General features: G+C 34.4%; 1 protein-coding gene across 1 annotated transcript in view; it reads left to right on the plus strand.

Annotated features, from left to right (window-relative positions):
• DIAPH3 (diaphanous related formin 3) overlaps positions 1–16,830 on the plus strand; it is a 238,784-nt gene that overhangs the window by 125,666 nt on the left and 96,288 nt on the right. The window contains 2 exon segments of the mRNA XM_040540797.1: positions 2,221–2,460; positions 7,772–7,901. Of these exon segments, the coding sequence (XP_040396731.1) occupies positions 2,221–2,460; positions 7,772–7,901 (370 nt within the window).

Genomic DNA, 16,830 nt, shown 5'->3' on the forward strand with positions numbered 1-16,830 from the left:
TTATTCCTAAATTATGTGTGAAGTTGTCAAAGTACTGCATTCATTTTAGGTGGGTTTTAGGTATTTCCATTCCGATTTCATTCTGAAATTTCCAGTTTTAACTTCAAGTCCTGATATCCTTGCTTAATCATTGTTCAGTAGTAAATTTACCGCACTATTGGATGCTACTTAGTTGATGATAAGTACACAATATCTGCCTACAGTTGATACTGAGCTAACATCCAGACTTTATACATTTTAGTCCACCAGGCCAGAGATGGTCTGTAAACTAAAGCTCAGTAGTGGTTGGAGTATACTATGTGCTCTTGAAGCTGCTTTTCAGTTTAGTTTTATCTGAAAGATGTCCTGTGTATGTGCTTTGCTCTGTGATGTAAACAGAAGTGTGGATACTGGAAAAGATTCCTTATTTTACTTCAAAATTTCTTATCTGAACCAAAATGCAAATGTTTATGTTTACTTCAATAGAACCGTGATCGGGTGGTTGCATTGCCAGGCAGGCATTGCAGGCATGGCTCTAGTAGTATAAAATACTAACTCTACCTGATTTTTTTGTATTACTGTCGCAGAGAAACCAATAGAATGGGCTGTAAATTACATTCTCTTTTGTTTTTATGTCACATTCATTGGATTAGGCAGTCCTCAGTATCAGTTTAGGATAGCTTAGATTTGTGTTTGTTTTGACTCGACACTGAGATGGATAAAGAGTATAGCCATTATCCTTTTCACTGAGTCTGCTGTGGGATGATTAGCACCAAACAACTTGTGAATGTTGTACTGTCACAGCTATTTTCACATTGATAGACTATGTATGGGTTGAAAAATGTTCCATAAATCCTTAGATATTACTGTGGTTTGGAGGGGGATTTTTCCAATTTAAAGGCAAGCTTTTAAGGCCACTCTATATGAAACCTATTCCTTTGTAGAAGTGCCGGTGTTATTGCTTCTTTTGTTGCTTTGAGAAGTACTAATAGCTGGTAACCATAATATGTTTTATTCAGAAAACAAAACAGTACATAATGTACCAGTTTAGGATTTCAGGACTTGTCGAGGCATAACTGGCTTCAACTTTGCCTTGAGAAGGAAGTATGGAGGAGGTCTTACAGGATTCATTGAGTTGGTGGGAAAACGGGGATAGGAAAAAAGGGAGAAGATACTCTAGGGGGATCTTGAGACTAGTATTTCTCATGTGCAAACAGAACCAAAGAGCAGGGAATCAAAACAAGATTTCTGCATTGGAAGAAGGAAAAAGCAAGGAACAAATAATGCCTGGTAGTGAGAAACAGGACATGGATGGAAAACAGAAAGCTTCTGGGATCGTATGTGATTCCAAACCTAAAAAAAAAAAGTGTGAATATTTCTATGATAGATAGAGTTGGATGGATAAGTAGTACTCTGTAGGCTTGGGAGATGGAAGAAGTTAATCTACTGAATGCATTCCATGTTCCTTGATTTAAAGAAATAATACAATTTTCAGTCTTGTTTAGATGTAGGAACTAATGTGCATAGTATCTCTGGGGTGGGAATTCAGGGACCTAAGTGATATGGGAAGAGTGAAACTTCTGTTGAAAATCCCTGACCAGAAAAGCATAGAGAAAGTCAAGTCTTTTGCATATGATCTGCAGGAGTTACTGTTTTCCTAGGAGCATTCCTCTGCTTTACCTAATTAACTGTATAAGTTCCAGGGCTATAGTGGGATATGAATACTGGCATATAATAATGCATGTTATATTAGTGTTTTATAGCTGAGATTTTTCAAAACTGTTATTTTTCTGCAAGTTTAGAGTAAGCTATTATTGAAATCAGCTTTTAAATATTTGCACCAGAAAATGAGATTTGCCTTGTTTGGGTACATCCTGAGTTATACAGAATTTGTGAACTACTTTTATTACTTTGCAACTACTGGGTCATAAACTTGATTAGTTTTTAGGATTTGGTATATGAGTTGACAGTTGTGATATATGATGACACTTTATCGTTTATTGCTTACACATACTAGTTATTGGGAAAGGATGGGGGCAGTTCACATTAACCACAAGATGGGATTTCAGTTGCTGTACCCAAGTGTCTCTCATTCATTCGTTCATTTGCTATCAGTTATAGCAGATATATTGCTTCTTCAAGCCTGTCACACCAATAAATCATTTCAGATTGTATGCATTTGTACAGTGCCAAACGGTAGCATGAATTTTAAAGGAAATCTCCTATTTTCTTTTCAATCAGATGAGCAATGTGAAGAGACTACGGCCACGGCTCAGTGCTATTCTTTTTAAGCTCCAGTTTGAAGAGCAGGTGAACAACATCAAACCTGACATCATGGCTGTCAGTGCTGCCTGTGAAGAGATAAAAAAGAGTAAAAGCTTTAGCAAGCTGCTGGAACTAGTATTATTAATGGGAAACTACATGAATGCAGGTTCTCGGAATGCACAGACCTTTGGATATAATCTCAGCTCCCTATGTAAAGTGAGTTTTGAAATGTCCAGGTTGAGTATTGCATTCACTTCTTCATTTGTTTTTATTGCACTACTTAAATACCTTGTTTTGATGTTTTCCCTGCAGTTGATTCTTTGTTTTCATTTTTTTTCTTCATAATTCTTAACATTAGTTGATGATTTGAACAATACAGAGTTTATCTGTGTACACTCATCTTGAGACTGGATTGCATTTAAACTTTTAGAAGATTCCATACTGAGGAAATAATAATCATAAAACAATAAATAAATAAGGTTATGGAAGGACCATATCAATGTGGTCTTGATAGAATTGTAGTCTTACATGCCTGAACACTTTTAAATCTGTCATATATATATATATTTTTGATACAGTTACGTTTTCTTTACATAATTTTTTCTTTATCTGATTTCCTTTTGTTGTTGCTCAGTTTCATCAGTTCCCTATGCTTCTTATATAGAAGTTGAAATAATAAATTTAACATATATGCAAGAAGACATCTGTACTTCCCTGAGTATTAATTTATAAACAATTTTAAGCCTAATTGCCTTCTACTTATTTTTTTCCCCCTGTGTCCTCTATAAGGTCACTGCCAAATCTGCACAGAGAGTGTATGTAATAATTTTTATAAAAATGAGTTATTTGGATGCTAGTATGTACTTTTTAATCTTCTCTCAGCTTCTTTGTCTTTCTACACGATGGAGAAAATGCAATACTTTTATGTTAACTAACACATTCTTTAATCAGCCTGACTCTGCCATGTTTCAGAATTCTTTCATTATGGTTCTTAAGTGTTCAGTGCAATACCTGTATCTTGAATATTCATAGAGAATAAGTTATATTCCTTCCCTAGTCTAAAGTAAACATTTAAGCATTCATCAACCACCTAGAGAAATACAGTGTAGATGAAATTATTGAGTTAAAGGTACAATTTGTTGAGAAATGTATATACAGAGTTGAGAATGTTGAGAAATGTAGATACTAAAGGTTCTCTCTCCAATTAGGTGCATTTACTTCTTAAGTATGATCTTTATGAGAATCTATCCTAGGTCCAATTATATTCTCTGTATTTTTAATGCACAAGATAACTTAAAAAACAGAGAGAGAAATATACTTATGAAAACAGTATGAAGATAGTTGTTACAAGCACTTTGCAGATCAGGATTCCAAAATGATTTCGGAGAAATAATTTAAGATGTGGAAGATGAAAATTGTGTTTGAACTACTCCACATAGGAAGGGGAACTGATGTGCACAGATAATGAAAGTAAGGAATGAATGGCTATACAGAATTCCAGAAAATGGGCTTTAGGTCCTGGCTTATCCTTACAGTGCTCTAGTATAAAATGCATTTGACAAACTAGGATATCATAGTTCATTAGATTTGCAAGCTTCTGGATTATTTAGCTTTACAGGAGGCTACAACATTCTGTTGGAGGGGAGAAAAATCTGTTTCAGTGGACCTTCTGTGTATTATAAAGAGGGCAATTGTCTACAACTTTCTTGGTACAGATAAGGTTTTGATGAAGTCTTTACTATATTACTGTAGAAAATATATAGACTGACTAGTAAGAATCTAGGGGATAGTAACATGTAATACTTCTAAATGTAGAAAAAAACAACATGTAGGTGTATTTAATTTAGAAAAGAAAGGAGAGTAACGTGAGGAGGACTCAAGTGACCTTTTGGTATTAATTTGTCATAAAGAAGGCATCTGAACATTTGGTTTCTATATAGTTAAGGTAGTGATGGAATAATTGGCTTTCCTGGTAGCAAAAGAAGCTTGGTTAAAGATTTAAGAAAGCTTTGTAGCTGCAAAGATGGTTAAGAAATTGATAGTGAACAAGATTGTGGAAAGCTTTTGAAATCCAGGTATACTAATGATTCTTAACGAGTCTCTATGAGGCCAAATTAAGAGCTGAAATAAATAATAACTTGATTACAGTATTTAGTTAACTAGTTGGGAACTGCATGTGGGTTTCTTAGAATCATGGAATAATTCAGGTTGGAAAGGACATCAGTAGGCATCTAACCTTCTGCTCAGAAAAAAATACTCATCGCTAGTAATAGTCTATGGGTGAAGTAGATATAAAGCTTTAAGCCATTACAGAAAAAGGTAATTTCCTCCTCATGATCAGAATGCTTAGTACAGCATAACTTTGTCATTGTATCATGTCATACGATTAGAAACGTCTGTTTGTGCCTTTCAGCACTTCTTTAATTATGTATAAGCATATATGATTGTATTCAATATGTTTAATTTATATAAGGAATCTACAAGTAAAAAAGTAAAGTTCAAATGACAAAGATTTCATATATGTTTGATTTGACATCACTTCGAATTGATAGTTTGTAAATGCCAGACCACGCTGCTTAAAAACTTCTTTGGGTGTTGGGGGGTAGTGCCTCCGTAGTGGTAGTTGAAGATGAGTGTATTGACCTAGTAAAGAAAGGCCAACTATTACAGGTTCTGATGGCGCAGGCAGAGCAGAGACAATGACCACCATGGAAATAATCTGTAGGATTTCAGATTTCTTCCACTGAATATAGTCAACGACTCGCTGTTTTGAAAGGTGACATTCCCAGAAAGAGAATCATTGTGAGTCTGCATTTACCATCCAACCTCTTTCAGTGAAGTAATACTACCAGTCTCACCTGAGAATGCTATATTGTAGTATCATCCCAGACAAATCCTGAAATACTACAATACTACCAGCTATTCAGCTCATCAGCAAGAGTTTTCTTCCTTCATGATACACGGCAATATTCCAAAATACCAGCACATTTGATAGAGAATTCAAGATCCAATTTCTATCACAATTTGTCTAGCTTGCTTCATTGTGCCTATTTAGTTAGCCTCACAGTTGAACAGCTGGGTTTTAGAGTTAACCCTGGACTATCCAGTCCAGTGTGTATCAGGGTACTAGTCACCAATTCCTAATTCACCTCATCCAATTGTGGCCTCATTTAGGAAGTCCGTGAGTGCCAAGCCTTCACTGGTTATGAAACTGTGTCTTAGATCACTTTGTCTGGAAATACAGAGGTAAAAGTATGTATGTGAAATTTTTTGCGTTTTTCTGAACTATGTGTTGTGTCTTGGTTAACACACAATCTCCTCTGTTCTGAGAATAATAAACTGGTTCAACTGCAAAAAAAAAAAATTATTAAAACCTCAAAGAGGATCCCACCCAACCCTATACTCCTTGGCCCAAAAACTAGAAAGCTACAAATTGCAGACTGCTTGGCAGACTGCACTGCAGTTTTCAGTAGGGGTTCACAGAACTTGAGAAATTTGCAGTCACTTCTGTCCTTCAAAGCTATTGGTTTCTGTAATATTTGTGGAATAGGTGATTTATCTGCTGTTCTTCATTCTCTTCTCCAGCAATGCATAGGGAGCTATATAACTATCCACTTTGCAGAAGATAATCCCCTATCTTGCCTTCTCCCTATATCATGAATAATTATAATAGGTCTGCTGCATATTCTCAGAAGAGAGTTATAATATTGGTGTGCTAATAATAACTTATTAAATACTGATAAATTAAGAATAAATGCATGTTTATAGCACTGATTTATTTTTAAAACTAACTTTCGCTAATTACATGTATTTTAAAGTGTCACATTGTAAAAATCGCGTGATGTTCCAACAGTTCAGATATTTATCACTGAGAATCCCAGTACAGTAGAAGTAATTTATTTTATAACACTGCATACAGCAATGACCCTAGAATATTTGTTGTTGTTGTTTGTGTTCCATTTTCTGTTTATTTTGAAAATTCTGTCTCACATTTTTATTAGTCTATTTGTCTGAAAGAAAAAATAAACATTATGGATGCATATATCTCATCAGATTTATTAAGGTAGTATCATTTTGATCTTTGAAAATAAAATGCTGACTTTTAACAGAAAAGTATGAAATGTCAACCTCTGTGATAAGCACCATCCAAAATTCTCCATTTTAATTTGACAGTATGGGTGAAGCAAACAATATACTCTTATCTGGTTTTTACATCACATCAATCAAGTTCACTTTAAGTGATCTCTGGGTATATTGGGAAGCACAAGAAGTGTGGAAAAAATCTCTTTATAAGAAATTGACAATCATGGGAAACCTGTGGTAATATAAACATTACGTATGTGTATGTATATTTAAATTGAGATCGATCTTGCTTTCAGTTCATTATTCAGATGTAATCCCCATATAGCTCTGTGTCTGGTTTTGAACTTTCTTTGGAAAGGAAGGTCATTTTTTCTTTCAATCTTGTTGCTGTAGTTACTCTTATGCCACTATGCATTGCTGATAACTTTTGTTTTTCCTGGTAACTAAACTAAGGAACAATCTTGAAGTTGAAACAAACTAATGTGGGCTTTCTACATTTTTAGTGCTAGTTCTAGTACTGTGCTAAAGGCTTTTTCCCCCCAATAGTCGGATGTACAAATCTGTGTGCAGTTGTAGCAACCATTTAATATGTGTGCATACTTCATATGTACCTAAGTACGTGTACTTCTTTCGTTGAATAGCTCATGCAGGAATATTTTTTATAAGTAACAAGCACTTTGATATGAGATGTCATTTTAAAATGACATACAATGTCATTTTCTGTTTCTAAAAATCTCTCTGTGGATTTGAAAGACTCACTTAAGCAGAGATGGCTACAACAGAAATGTATGACTGAATGTTTGCTTATTGTCAGTTAGTGTTTTTACACAAATAGATGCAAGTTTTAAATGGGCAGACTTAAAATCATTTTGTATGTATAAATGATTCAGACAGAAGTTAGTGTTTAACAATTTTGGAAGTCAGAGGTTTTGAACAGTCAAGTCTGTGAACTCACTTGCCCTGTTGAGAACAACTAGAACTTGGTGCAGGTTGAGATTGTAGTTTTCACCACATACATCGTAACAGGCTAGGGTTAGCCTCATATATAAGAAATCATGTCATGGGGTGGGTATGTGCATCATTTATTGTTAGAATTTGCTGATTTAGTTCTGAATTTTTGTTTGTTTGCACTTCTGTCTTTTCAGAGTTTCACAAGCATTGCTATGTTGCTTAAATAATTATATTTTAAAGGATAAATGTTTACTGTTTCTGAGTACAGAACTCAAATATTGCATATAGAGAAAAAATATTTAATATATTTTTTCCTAGGAATTTTTGTCAGGGATGGAAATAAAGAAAAATCCATTACTTAGGGTTTTCTTTGGGAGCTGTTCGTTCGGTTTGTTCTTACCTTCTTTGTATTCACAATTAGTAATATGTATTAATTATCAAAATATTGAGGCAATCTAATTCTCAGCATTTTGACTTTTTTTTTCCTGTCTAGCTGAAAGACACGAAGTCAGCAGATCAAAAAACAACATTGCTCCATTTTCTTGTAGAAGTGTGTGAAGAAAGCTATCAGGATGTTCTGAATTTTATTGAGGATTTTCAGCATTTAGATAAAGCTAGTAAAGGTTTGTATAACTAACTTGTAAAGGTTTGTATAAGTAATTTAAATTTTTGATTCTGAGTGCATTGCAGTGTTTTTTTTTTAATGTGAGATGATGTTTGTTTTATGCGAACATTTTTTAAATGCACGTTAATAGTCTTCAAATCATAGATCAAAAATTTGAGCAGCTGCAAATGTTCTTTAACATAATATGTATCATTCAGTCCTCTCATTAACTACAGGATTTTCCATTACATTTCTTCTAACATATCTTTGAGACTTATTGTCCAAAACAGATTTCTTCTAAAGTCCTTTTCTATTAAAAGATCTTAAATCATTTTCATCTTTCAGTCTTTTATATAGTATTACTACTGAGTGTCTTAGTTCAGAAACTCTGAAAGGCTATTATACCGTCATTCAGTCTTTTTTCTATGAATCTGAACAAATTTGTCTTCCCTGTATGTATATTTCTCATGCAACAGTAGCGTTGGAAGTCTGTAAAATGACTTCCTTTTTTACTGCTTCATCATGCAGTGTAGAGTGTAGTGAATCTCAATATAAGCAGCAGCAGATTTTTTACATTTAATTTAGTAATTAAGAGATCCTTCTGCATATTATGTCACAGCCTAAGTAATTTAAACTGACTAAGCATGGAGTTAGAAACTGACACCACCCCAGCACTGTCATACTTTTGCAGAAAGAAGATTGGATGGGCTGTCTCAGTTAATCATTTTCTAGTTCATGTCAGTTTAGAGAATATCACTGTTTATCTGTATTGCTCTCTACACTATTGCTCTTGTGCCTCATTCAGCCTTCCAGATATAGACTGCAGCTTTCCAAAAACTGTTCCTGATAGAGAGAACTCAAGATAGTGGTCACTCACACTGAGTTTGCTTTCTGTTATCATGGTTCCTAAAGTTTCCAATTATGGTTAGTGGATTATAACCACTTAGAAGTTCAAGTATGTTTAAATATCTGTCAAACGCTTCAAGTCCCTCATCTAACTGTTTGTACTGAAAATAGGAGTTCCTTCTTTATATATATTTATTATGTGTTATTTTCATAGAACCTGCTGTTAACTGGCAACTGATTTTTCCTTAATCATATATTATTGGCTTTATTGTGCTTGAATTTATTATATCAGCCAGAATAACTAAAATGTTCCATATCACTAGCCATTATTTCAGTGTAGACAACCATCCTCTATGAAGCTCCTGATAGTCTTTTGTAAAGCTTCTGAGATATAAACACTGACCATTCAAAGTCCAGTCAGTAAAATCACCAGTTAGTCCAGGTTTTCTGTTCTTTTTTAGCTATCTGGTATTGATTTGATGAATCTTTGATCTCACTCAGTATGTTGCAGGATGAAAATCAATGACCTTATTTTCAAGTTTATACATTGAGTTTACTCAGTGTATTATATGAGACATATTTTGCATTTCAGTTTCACTGTATGACAGTCTTGCTATATATCAGTTTCCCTACCTGTAAAATTCCATTCTGTCTTGAAGACTCCTTCAGCACTGCCTTTTTGGAAAATCCAGCAGATCCCCATACAGTTCATGTATTTTTAAAACCTTTTAGTGCTTTTGCAGAAGTATATTTTTATGAAGCAAGTTGATTTAATATGCACTTAGTTTTGTACAGTAAATTTTTAATGAAGTTCTTATTTCTTTTTGAGCTTACCAACAGGTCAGTTCAAAAAAAAATATCTATGAATCTTTGGTTATGATAGCTGTGTCTGACTTAATGGACACACCTGGTTTGATGTAACCTATGGACAGGCTGATGAAGACTAATAAGTTGCCAAGAATAATGGTAAATGATTCACGTTGTGGCTTCTACAGTGAGCTGGAAAACACAGCGGATGTTACAAAGAGTCATTATGGCTGCTAGGGAGAGCAATAGAAGAGAAGTCACTAAAATCATTTATCTTCATGATCATTTAGCCAAATACACTTTTTACAGAAGAAATTTTTGTTATATTAGAGTAGAATTTGAATATAGAGGGCTTAGAGTTACTCTTCCATGCCAGGAAACAGTAGTTGGTACTTAACAAGAATAATCCTTCCTGAGTTGTATATTGTGGATGCAGTTCAGACTTCCAGTAAGTTTGAAGAACTGCTGGATCCAAAGGTTACATTTAAGGGTTATAGGTTGCTGATAGTGCTGAGGGAAAGAAGCCAGCCTGGCTTTTATTCTGACATCTGCTAGGACTTACATGTTTACATATATGCTGCTTTGTTAGTGAAACTTGTTGGGTGAAGAAATGCATCATGATTTGCTGGGCTTAGTTCATATAATGTTCAGGTTTTTTTTTGTGAACCATATTGTTCATATTTTCTTTCAGTGTTGTTTTTTAAATCTTGTTCTCTGATATTTGTCCTAGCAAAGGTTAAGGTCTTGTAGAGGTGATGGAATGCCATTCTCTTCATGGTTTTACTGAACTTTGTGCTCTCGAGCAATTTTTAAAACTGATTCCCAAGAATAAATTAGTGAAATTTCATAAGAATATTTTTCTCATATATTTTTCTTTGTTGCAAGCTTTTTTTTTTTTGTGAGCTGTTTTTATTTCCTATCTGCATATTTATTTCCATAAATACAATGATTTCACATTTTATATACGGGCTAAAGCTATTATTTGCAAGTGTCCTTTAAATTAAAAGTTTTCTGTTAATGTTGGTCAAATGGCACTTGCACCTTAATTTTAAGTTGAACACGCTGTATAAAAATGGAATTATACTATGCATGTTGGTTCTTTATTGTTTTTAGGTTTGATCTTCATTTTCTCCCACCATCATGTCGTTGTTGACAGTCTTCTACAAATTTCTCCCTTTTAGAATTCTTTCATGACACAACTGTCTTTTTATCAGCCAGTCCATTTGTAGCTTGCCTTATATCTTTTCTTATGTCATAGAAGCTCATTCTTAGAACTTCTTTGTCAAGTTATTTCTGATGTGAACATTAGAACATTAAAATGTTTAGCAGTTTTTTATCCTTTTTACAAGATACAGTCTTGCTCATTTCATTTCATTAGTGTCCAGTAAGTGTTGTACATTAAACTCTTAAATGCAAGTTAATGTAACTTGCAAGACTTTAAAAGCAGTGATGTCTGTTAGTTGTGAAGCCAACAGGTAGCTTATAGTACTCTATAAATGACAAAACATTCAAAATATGTAAATTAATTACTCCTTTAGAAAAAAAATATATATATTTTTTAAAATATAATTTTGACAGGGAAGCAGCAAGGAACATTTTACCTATGCAATTGTAGTTTACTTCAGGGTATTTAATTTGCCCTTTTTTTCCCATTACATGCTAAAGTTATAGTTTTTACTTTTGTAATACTAGAAGTAGGCTTAATTCACTGCTACAGTACATGAATTAAAGATACCTTTTTGCTTTGAAGTATAACAAATCCTGTTTTTTAAGTACTTTTAGATCAGCAGGAGGAACTTTCATTGTAGCTAATGAGCTTACTGATATGACAGTTTCTGAAGATTCATAGAATTAAAGCTGTCTCTTCTTTTAAATGTAATGACTTTCCTACTTTTCTATTAGTATTCCAGATGAGAAATATTTTGTAATTTAGTGCACTTCACTAATTTCTTATTTTATGGTATTCTAAGGATTTATATTGCATTTACTCAGGCTGTTGTTTTATTTGATTGACTATAATTTACTCAGGCCTTACAGGTAACCATATATAGAGTCTTCCTTTGACATTGTAGTAACTGTATAAAACTGCAGATTTTCCTTCCTCTGAAAGTCATCACTCATTGTTACTTCATAAATAACTTAGCTGTTTTCTCATTTTTGAGACTTTATTCACTTTTTTCATAGATAGACTTTTTTTTTTTTTTAACTAGGAATCAAATTGTAATTTTGATATATTTTGGAAGAAAAAGTCAAATAGTAATAAATTGGAAGTGTTGCTATTAGTTAGCTTTCCAGGTGAGAATTGTAAATGTTCAGTTAAATGTTACTCGATGTTCACTGAAAGAAGGAAGAGAAAAATAAATCTTTGGAAAGTACTGGTAAACACATAAGCATTGAATTTGAATGAAGAAGAGGAAGAATTTGTCTTATCAATTTTTGGGGTTAGATACTTAACATGTTTGCTGCTTGAACTCTCTTTTGTTGATACACGTACATTTAATACGTACATTCGTGTTAATGCATACATTTTATTTTTTTTTAGATTTACCATTATCACATAGTTATTTTTGATATTAGAAGTATTTTAATAGCATCTTTTCTGTAATGTCTTTTTTTGTGCGTTAATGCCAGTAAGCAGCTAAGCACCACTTGATCACATAGCCACTCAGTTGCTCCCCACCAGTGGGATGGGGAAGACAATCTGGAGAGTAAAAGGGAGAGAACTCATAGGCTAAGATGAGGACAGTTTACTAGGGAGAACAAAAACTGTGCACACAAATAAAGCAATACAAGGAATTCATTTGCTACTTCCCATCAGCAGGCAAATGTTCAGCCATGCCTATGAAAGCAGAGCATCATACGTAACAGTTAGTTGGGAAGACAAATGCCATAACTCCAAATGTCTCCCCTCCTGCTTCTTTCCTCCCAGCTTTTATTGCTGAGCACAACGTTGTATGGTATGGAACGGTCAGTTGGGGTCAGCTAGCCTGATTGTGTCCCCTCCCAGTTTCTTGCCCATCCCCAGCATACTCACTGGTGGGGCAAAGGCACAGGTTGCCCAGAGATGTAGATTCTTCCTCCACAGAGATCTTGAAAGCTGTCTGAACATGGTCCTGGGTAACCTGCTGTAGGTGTCCCTGCTGGAGCAGAAGATTGGACCAGATGACCTCCAGAGGTCATTTCCAACCTCAACCAATTCTTGATTCTGTGAATCACTGCTTTTGTCTAGTATTTGCTATTTCTCTTTTTCTGATCCCCATCTATGGCACAAAAAGACCAAGTCTGAGAGTGAAGTTTAATCTAGATTCATTAAAATGCACAACACTCCCACCTCCAACATTTAAAAACATTAGGACAGCTTAAGAGAGCAATATTAATATATATGCTAACCACAATTTATATGTCAAAAAGAACATTTTTCTTATTACAGAATTTTGAAAAGTTTATGGCAAATTCCTTAGTATGAAAAAAAAAATCTTTCCATTATGCATTGCTTGGGCTTTTTGTTTTATCTTATTTTCTTATTTTAAGTAGCACATTCACAGGGTAACCAGGATTACTGTTTGTTGGATGGCTTTTTTGTATGTTCAGAAAACAGTAAAAACTTCATGAGTTACTCCGTACTCCATTACACTCAATCAGTACCAAAATCAACAGATGATTCCTGTTTTGCAGGTTGCACAATTATGCAAGTTCTCATAGCAGACTCAGATGTGAAATAGTCATCCATTCAGAGCTTTATTTGAACAATATTTGTAACTAATATGCTAAACACCTTAATTTTTATTTTATTTTATTTTGAGAGAGAATGCCCTTTTTAAATGCACGGTTTATTTTCCAGTTTATTTACAGTTACATTTGGGATGTTCCTCTGCCTTAAATGGTAGTTTTCAAGAATGATGACCATGCAAAATAACTGGAAGACTTGTTACCAAGCAGAGGTCTGTTTTTTTTTTCCATGTCCGTCATTTGAAATTTATTTTTAATGGCTTTTCCAGGAAAAAAAAAAAAAAAAAGAGACTCAAGAGCAAAAAGAGTATTAAGCAGTAGTGAGATTTAGACAAATAGAGTATTATTTATGTACTGGAATGAAAAGGGTAGATATCTGCTAGAAGACAAATAAAAAACATCAAGCAAGTTATGCAGAAATCGTTTGCAAGAGGAGCATTAAAATGGCAGAAAGGGCAATGTTAGAAAAGAATTGGATATGAATAAATTGTGAAGATGTTTAGATTCTTGAAGATGAGAAAGTTTAATTTTAATGAGCAGGGAGGTATTGCAAGTGCATCTGTATGTGTGTCTCTCTACTTGTACAGCTATCTTAAGATTAGAGATTGCGGTGTTGGGATTGTTTAGAAGACTGATAAATGTGGTCAGGTTAAAACTTCAAAACTTTACTGGACTGATATTCATTAACATTTCATGCTAATGGTTCATTCTTAATTGTTATAAATCAATATTACTGCATGTTGAAAGCAGTTATTAACAGTCATATCCCAAATTAGCTGTGAATATATATACCCTGCAGTCAGCACAGTACTTCATGGTCTTGGTTCCCAAGGGGTGAAGTGATGAGGCTCAAAAGCTCTTCAGTGAAGGAAAACACAACTGATGCATGTGTCATCTTTCTCTCCCTCCTCCAAATTATCCACATGTGTACTGCGCAACACAGGGATATTATTTTCCTGTGCTGTGGCAGGTGTCATATCTTGCTGCTTGGTCATTTTTTCCCCTTGGTTAGCAGCTGCTTCTTTCTTTCAACAGCAATCCAATGATAGACAATTCACTGATGGTCAATTATTCATCACTTGGGGGAATCAGTTTTCAACTTTTGCCCATATTTTCATGTTTTGAGCTTAAACTGTGCATCATAAAAATAGACGTGGTACCAAGCTTCTTTCTGCACAGAAAGTTCTCAAGACAACAGACCAGGGCTCTTGTGCAGTTAGTATAGGGTTCAGCTAGTATAAGGTCTGAGGTCTATTCCTAGAGATAATAGTACCATTGTTACTAGGAACCTGGGTACAAAAACATCTATACATTGTTTACCAGTTATGCTACATTACTGTGCTTATATTTGAATTCAAAACAGGAGAAAATTTGTTAAATCCTGCTTAGAGAGCTTTTGCTTTCATGTGTGCAGCTGGAGGCTGCTGTGCCTACAGAAGGGAAAGTCCTCAGGCTTGAGAGGCAATGCCATTATCAGAGCTTTGGGAAAAAAATCAACAAGAATAATGTATAGCACCTATTTAAAAAAAGAAAAGTCAAGAAAACAAGAAAATGTCTGTAGAAGGCAAGAGAAGAGGTCATCTTGGGAACAATAAAGCATACGTGCTGTATTTTTAGTCTTCGTCTGTGACCTTGAGTGAATATATCCAACTACATTTTATTGTGGTTAATGGATAGCTGAGACTGTAGCTGAGCTTCTTCCACTAACTATAGCTGGTGTTTACAGAAACCTCCTAATACTTTGCCTCTGTGTTTACATGCTATTTCTGTGTTAGTGCTCTAGACCATCTGACAATGAAGGTTTTCTTGTTTGTTTTGCTTTTTTTTAGGCTATATTTTGTCATTCGACGGTACTAAACAAATACTACTTTAATAGTGTATTGACGATTTTAGAGAATCACTCAGTAGGCTTTGTCCACTATCCAGTATCTGTGAAGTTCAAACAGGAAAAGCAGTAGTATGTTGTCAGAATCCTTTTTTTCATGGTATAGTTTTTTTACATCTGGCCAGAGATCAGCATGTCACTGTCACTCTCTCCACTTCAGAATGTACTAGCCAGAATAGCACAAAAAAGGCTAAACAGCCGTAGGCGAGAGGATGATTCTATCGGTATGGGGATGGTGACCAAGAAAACTGTCATAGAGGTTGGACAGCATGTGGGATTTCTAAAATACCAGCTGAAATATCTGTTGCAAAAAGTAACTGAAGGTTTGCAGCAATATAAATGAAAGAGAACACAAGTAGTACTGCTTTGCTTAAAAGAGTTATTTCTAGGATTAGAGATGAAAGGGGTGTTGTCACAAAGCTAGAAGAAATATTGCTTTAGTTTTAAGCAAGAATAATGATCTGGAGGTGGGTGAGAGGAGAGGGTTTCCATAGAAATTTGTTTAAAGAAAATAAGAGTTCCATATACTCGTGTTGTAAATACCATTTTCCATTTCTGCATTCTGAGATAACTGAAATATGGAACTAAAAGTTCAATAAGTACGATTTTTACCAAGTTTTACTGTGGCTACAATAGTGTTGTATGATTACAGAACATCTAAGAAACTGAGCAGAAAGGATTGATTTTAGGCAATTACACATCTCTTTATCTGACCTTAATGATATGAAAGTTTTTGGAGGAAAGAATAATCAAATATGTGGAGGTTAATCAGAATGGCATAAAATGAAAATGAATAGAAAAAGTAGTAGACTAATTTGCTAGCTTTGACTATTATAATATTTTTTTTTTTGGACACATGAAATCTATCTTGACTTCAGAAAATCACTTGATATAATGGAAAATGGAAAATTGTTCATTAGAATAAAAAGTGAAAGAAATGTACAATGCTGTCTAAAAGGAACATGGCAACAAAATAAAATTGTGGTATCGAAGCAACAAACATATCTGACATACAGTTAGGCAGTATTGTCAGTGGAGAGGAAGATTAGATTGTCATTACTGAATAGTCCTGAGGACGTAGAGTAAAAGAAATGAAAGTCGATAGTATGAAGTACAAGATCATGCATCTTGATGCTGTAATAAGAGCTCTGGTCAAGAAAAAAGGATATTTTACCTGAAGATAATCAGATAAGGTATTTCCAGTAGGAATAGTAATGCAAACATTAAAAGGGCTGGTGAGCCTGAAATGTTATGTAGAGAGGTTTTAATACAGATGCAGGTACAGAGGCTTCTGGAATAGTCATGGCATTAGAAAACCTGAATCAAGAGAGGAAACATGAAGAACAAAGTTGTTTAGTTGTTTCAACCCTGAAAAGCAGAAAGTGAGGAAGTCTAATTACTGTCTTTAATTTTTTTGACAAGGATAAGAGAGTTCAGAGGGTATAAATGAGATATTCTTCAGGCACACATGCATTGTATTTCATCAAGCAACTTTCTTTTGTGGGCTCACTAACATTCAAAACCCTCATCTTTCACTTAGTTTCCAAACTTATTATATCAGTTGTTCACTTCAGATTTGCTTGGGTTTATATATGAATCCTCTCAGGATTAGGGGTAAAAGTTTGTTCTCCCCCACCCTCCCTTTCCTCTTGTACCATTCTTCTCTGTCACTTCAGATTTT

This window comes from Cygnus olor, chromosome 1 (assembly GCF_009769625.2).
Source record: "Cygnus olor isolate bCygOlo1 chromosome 1, bCygOlo1.pri.v2, whole genome shotgun sequence".
Classification (NCBI taxonomy): Eukaryota; Metazoa; Chordata; class Aves; order Anseriformes; family Anatidae; genus Cygnus; species Cygnus olor.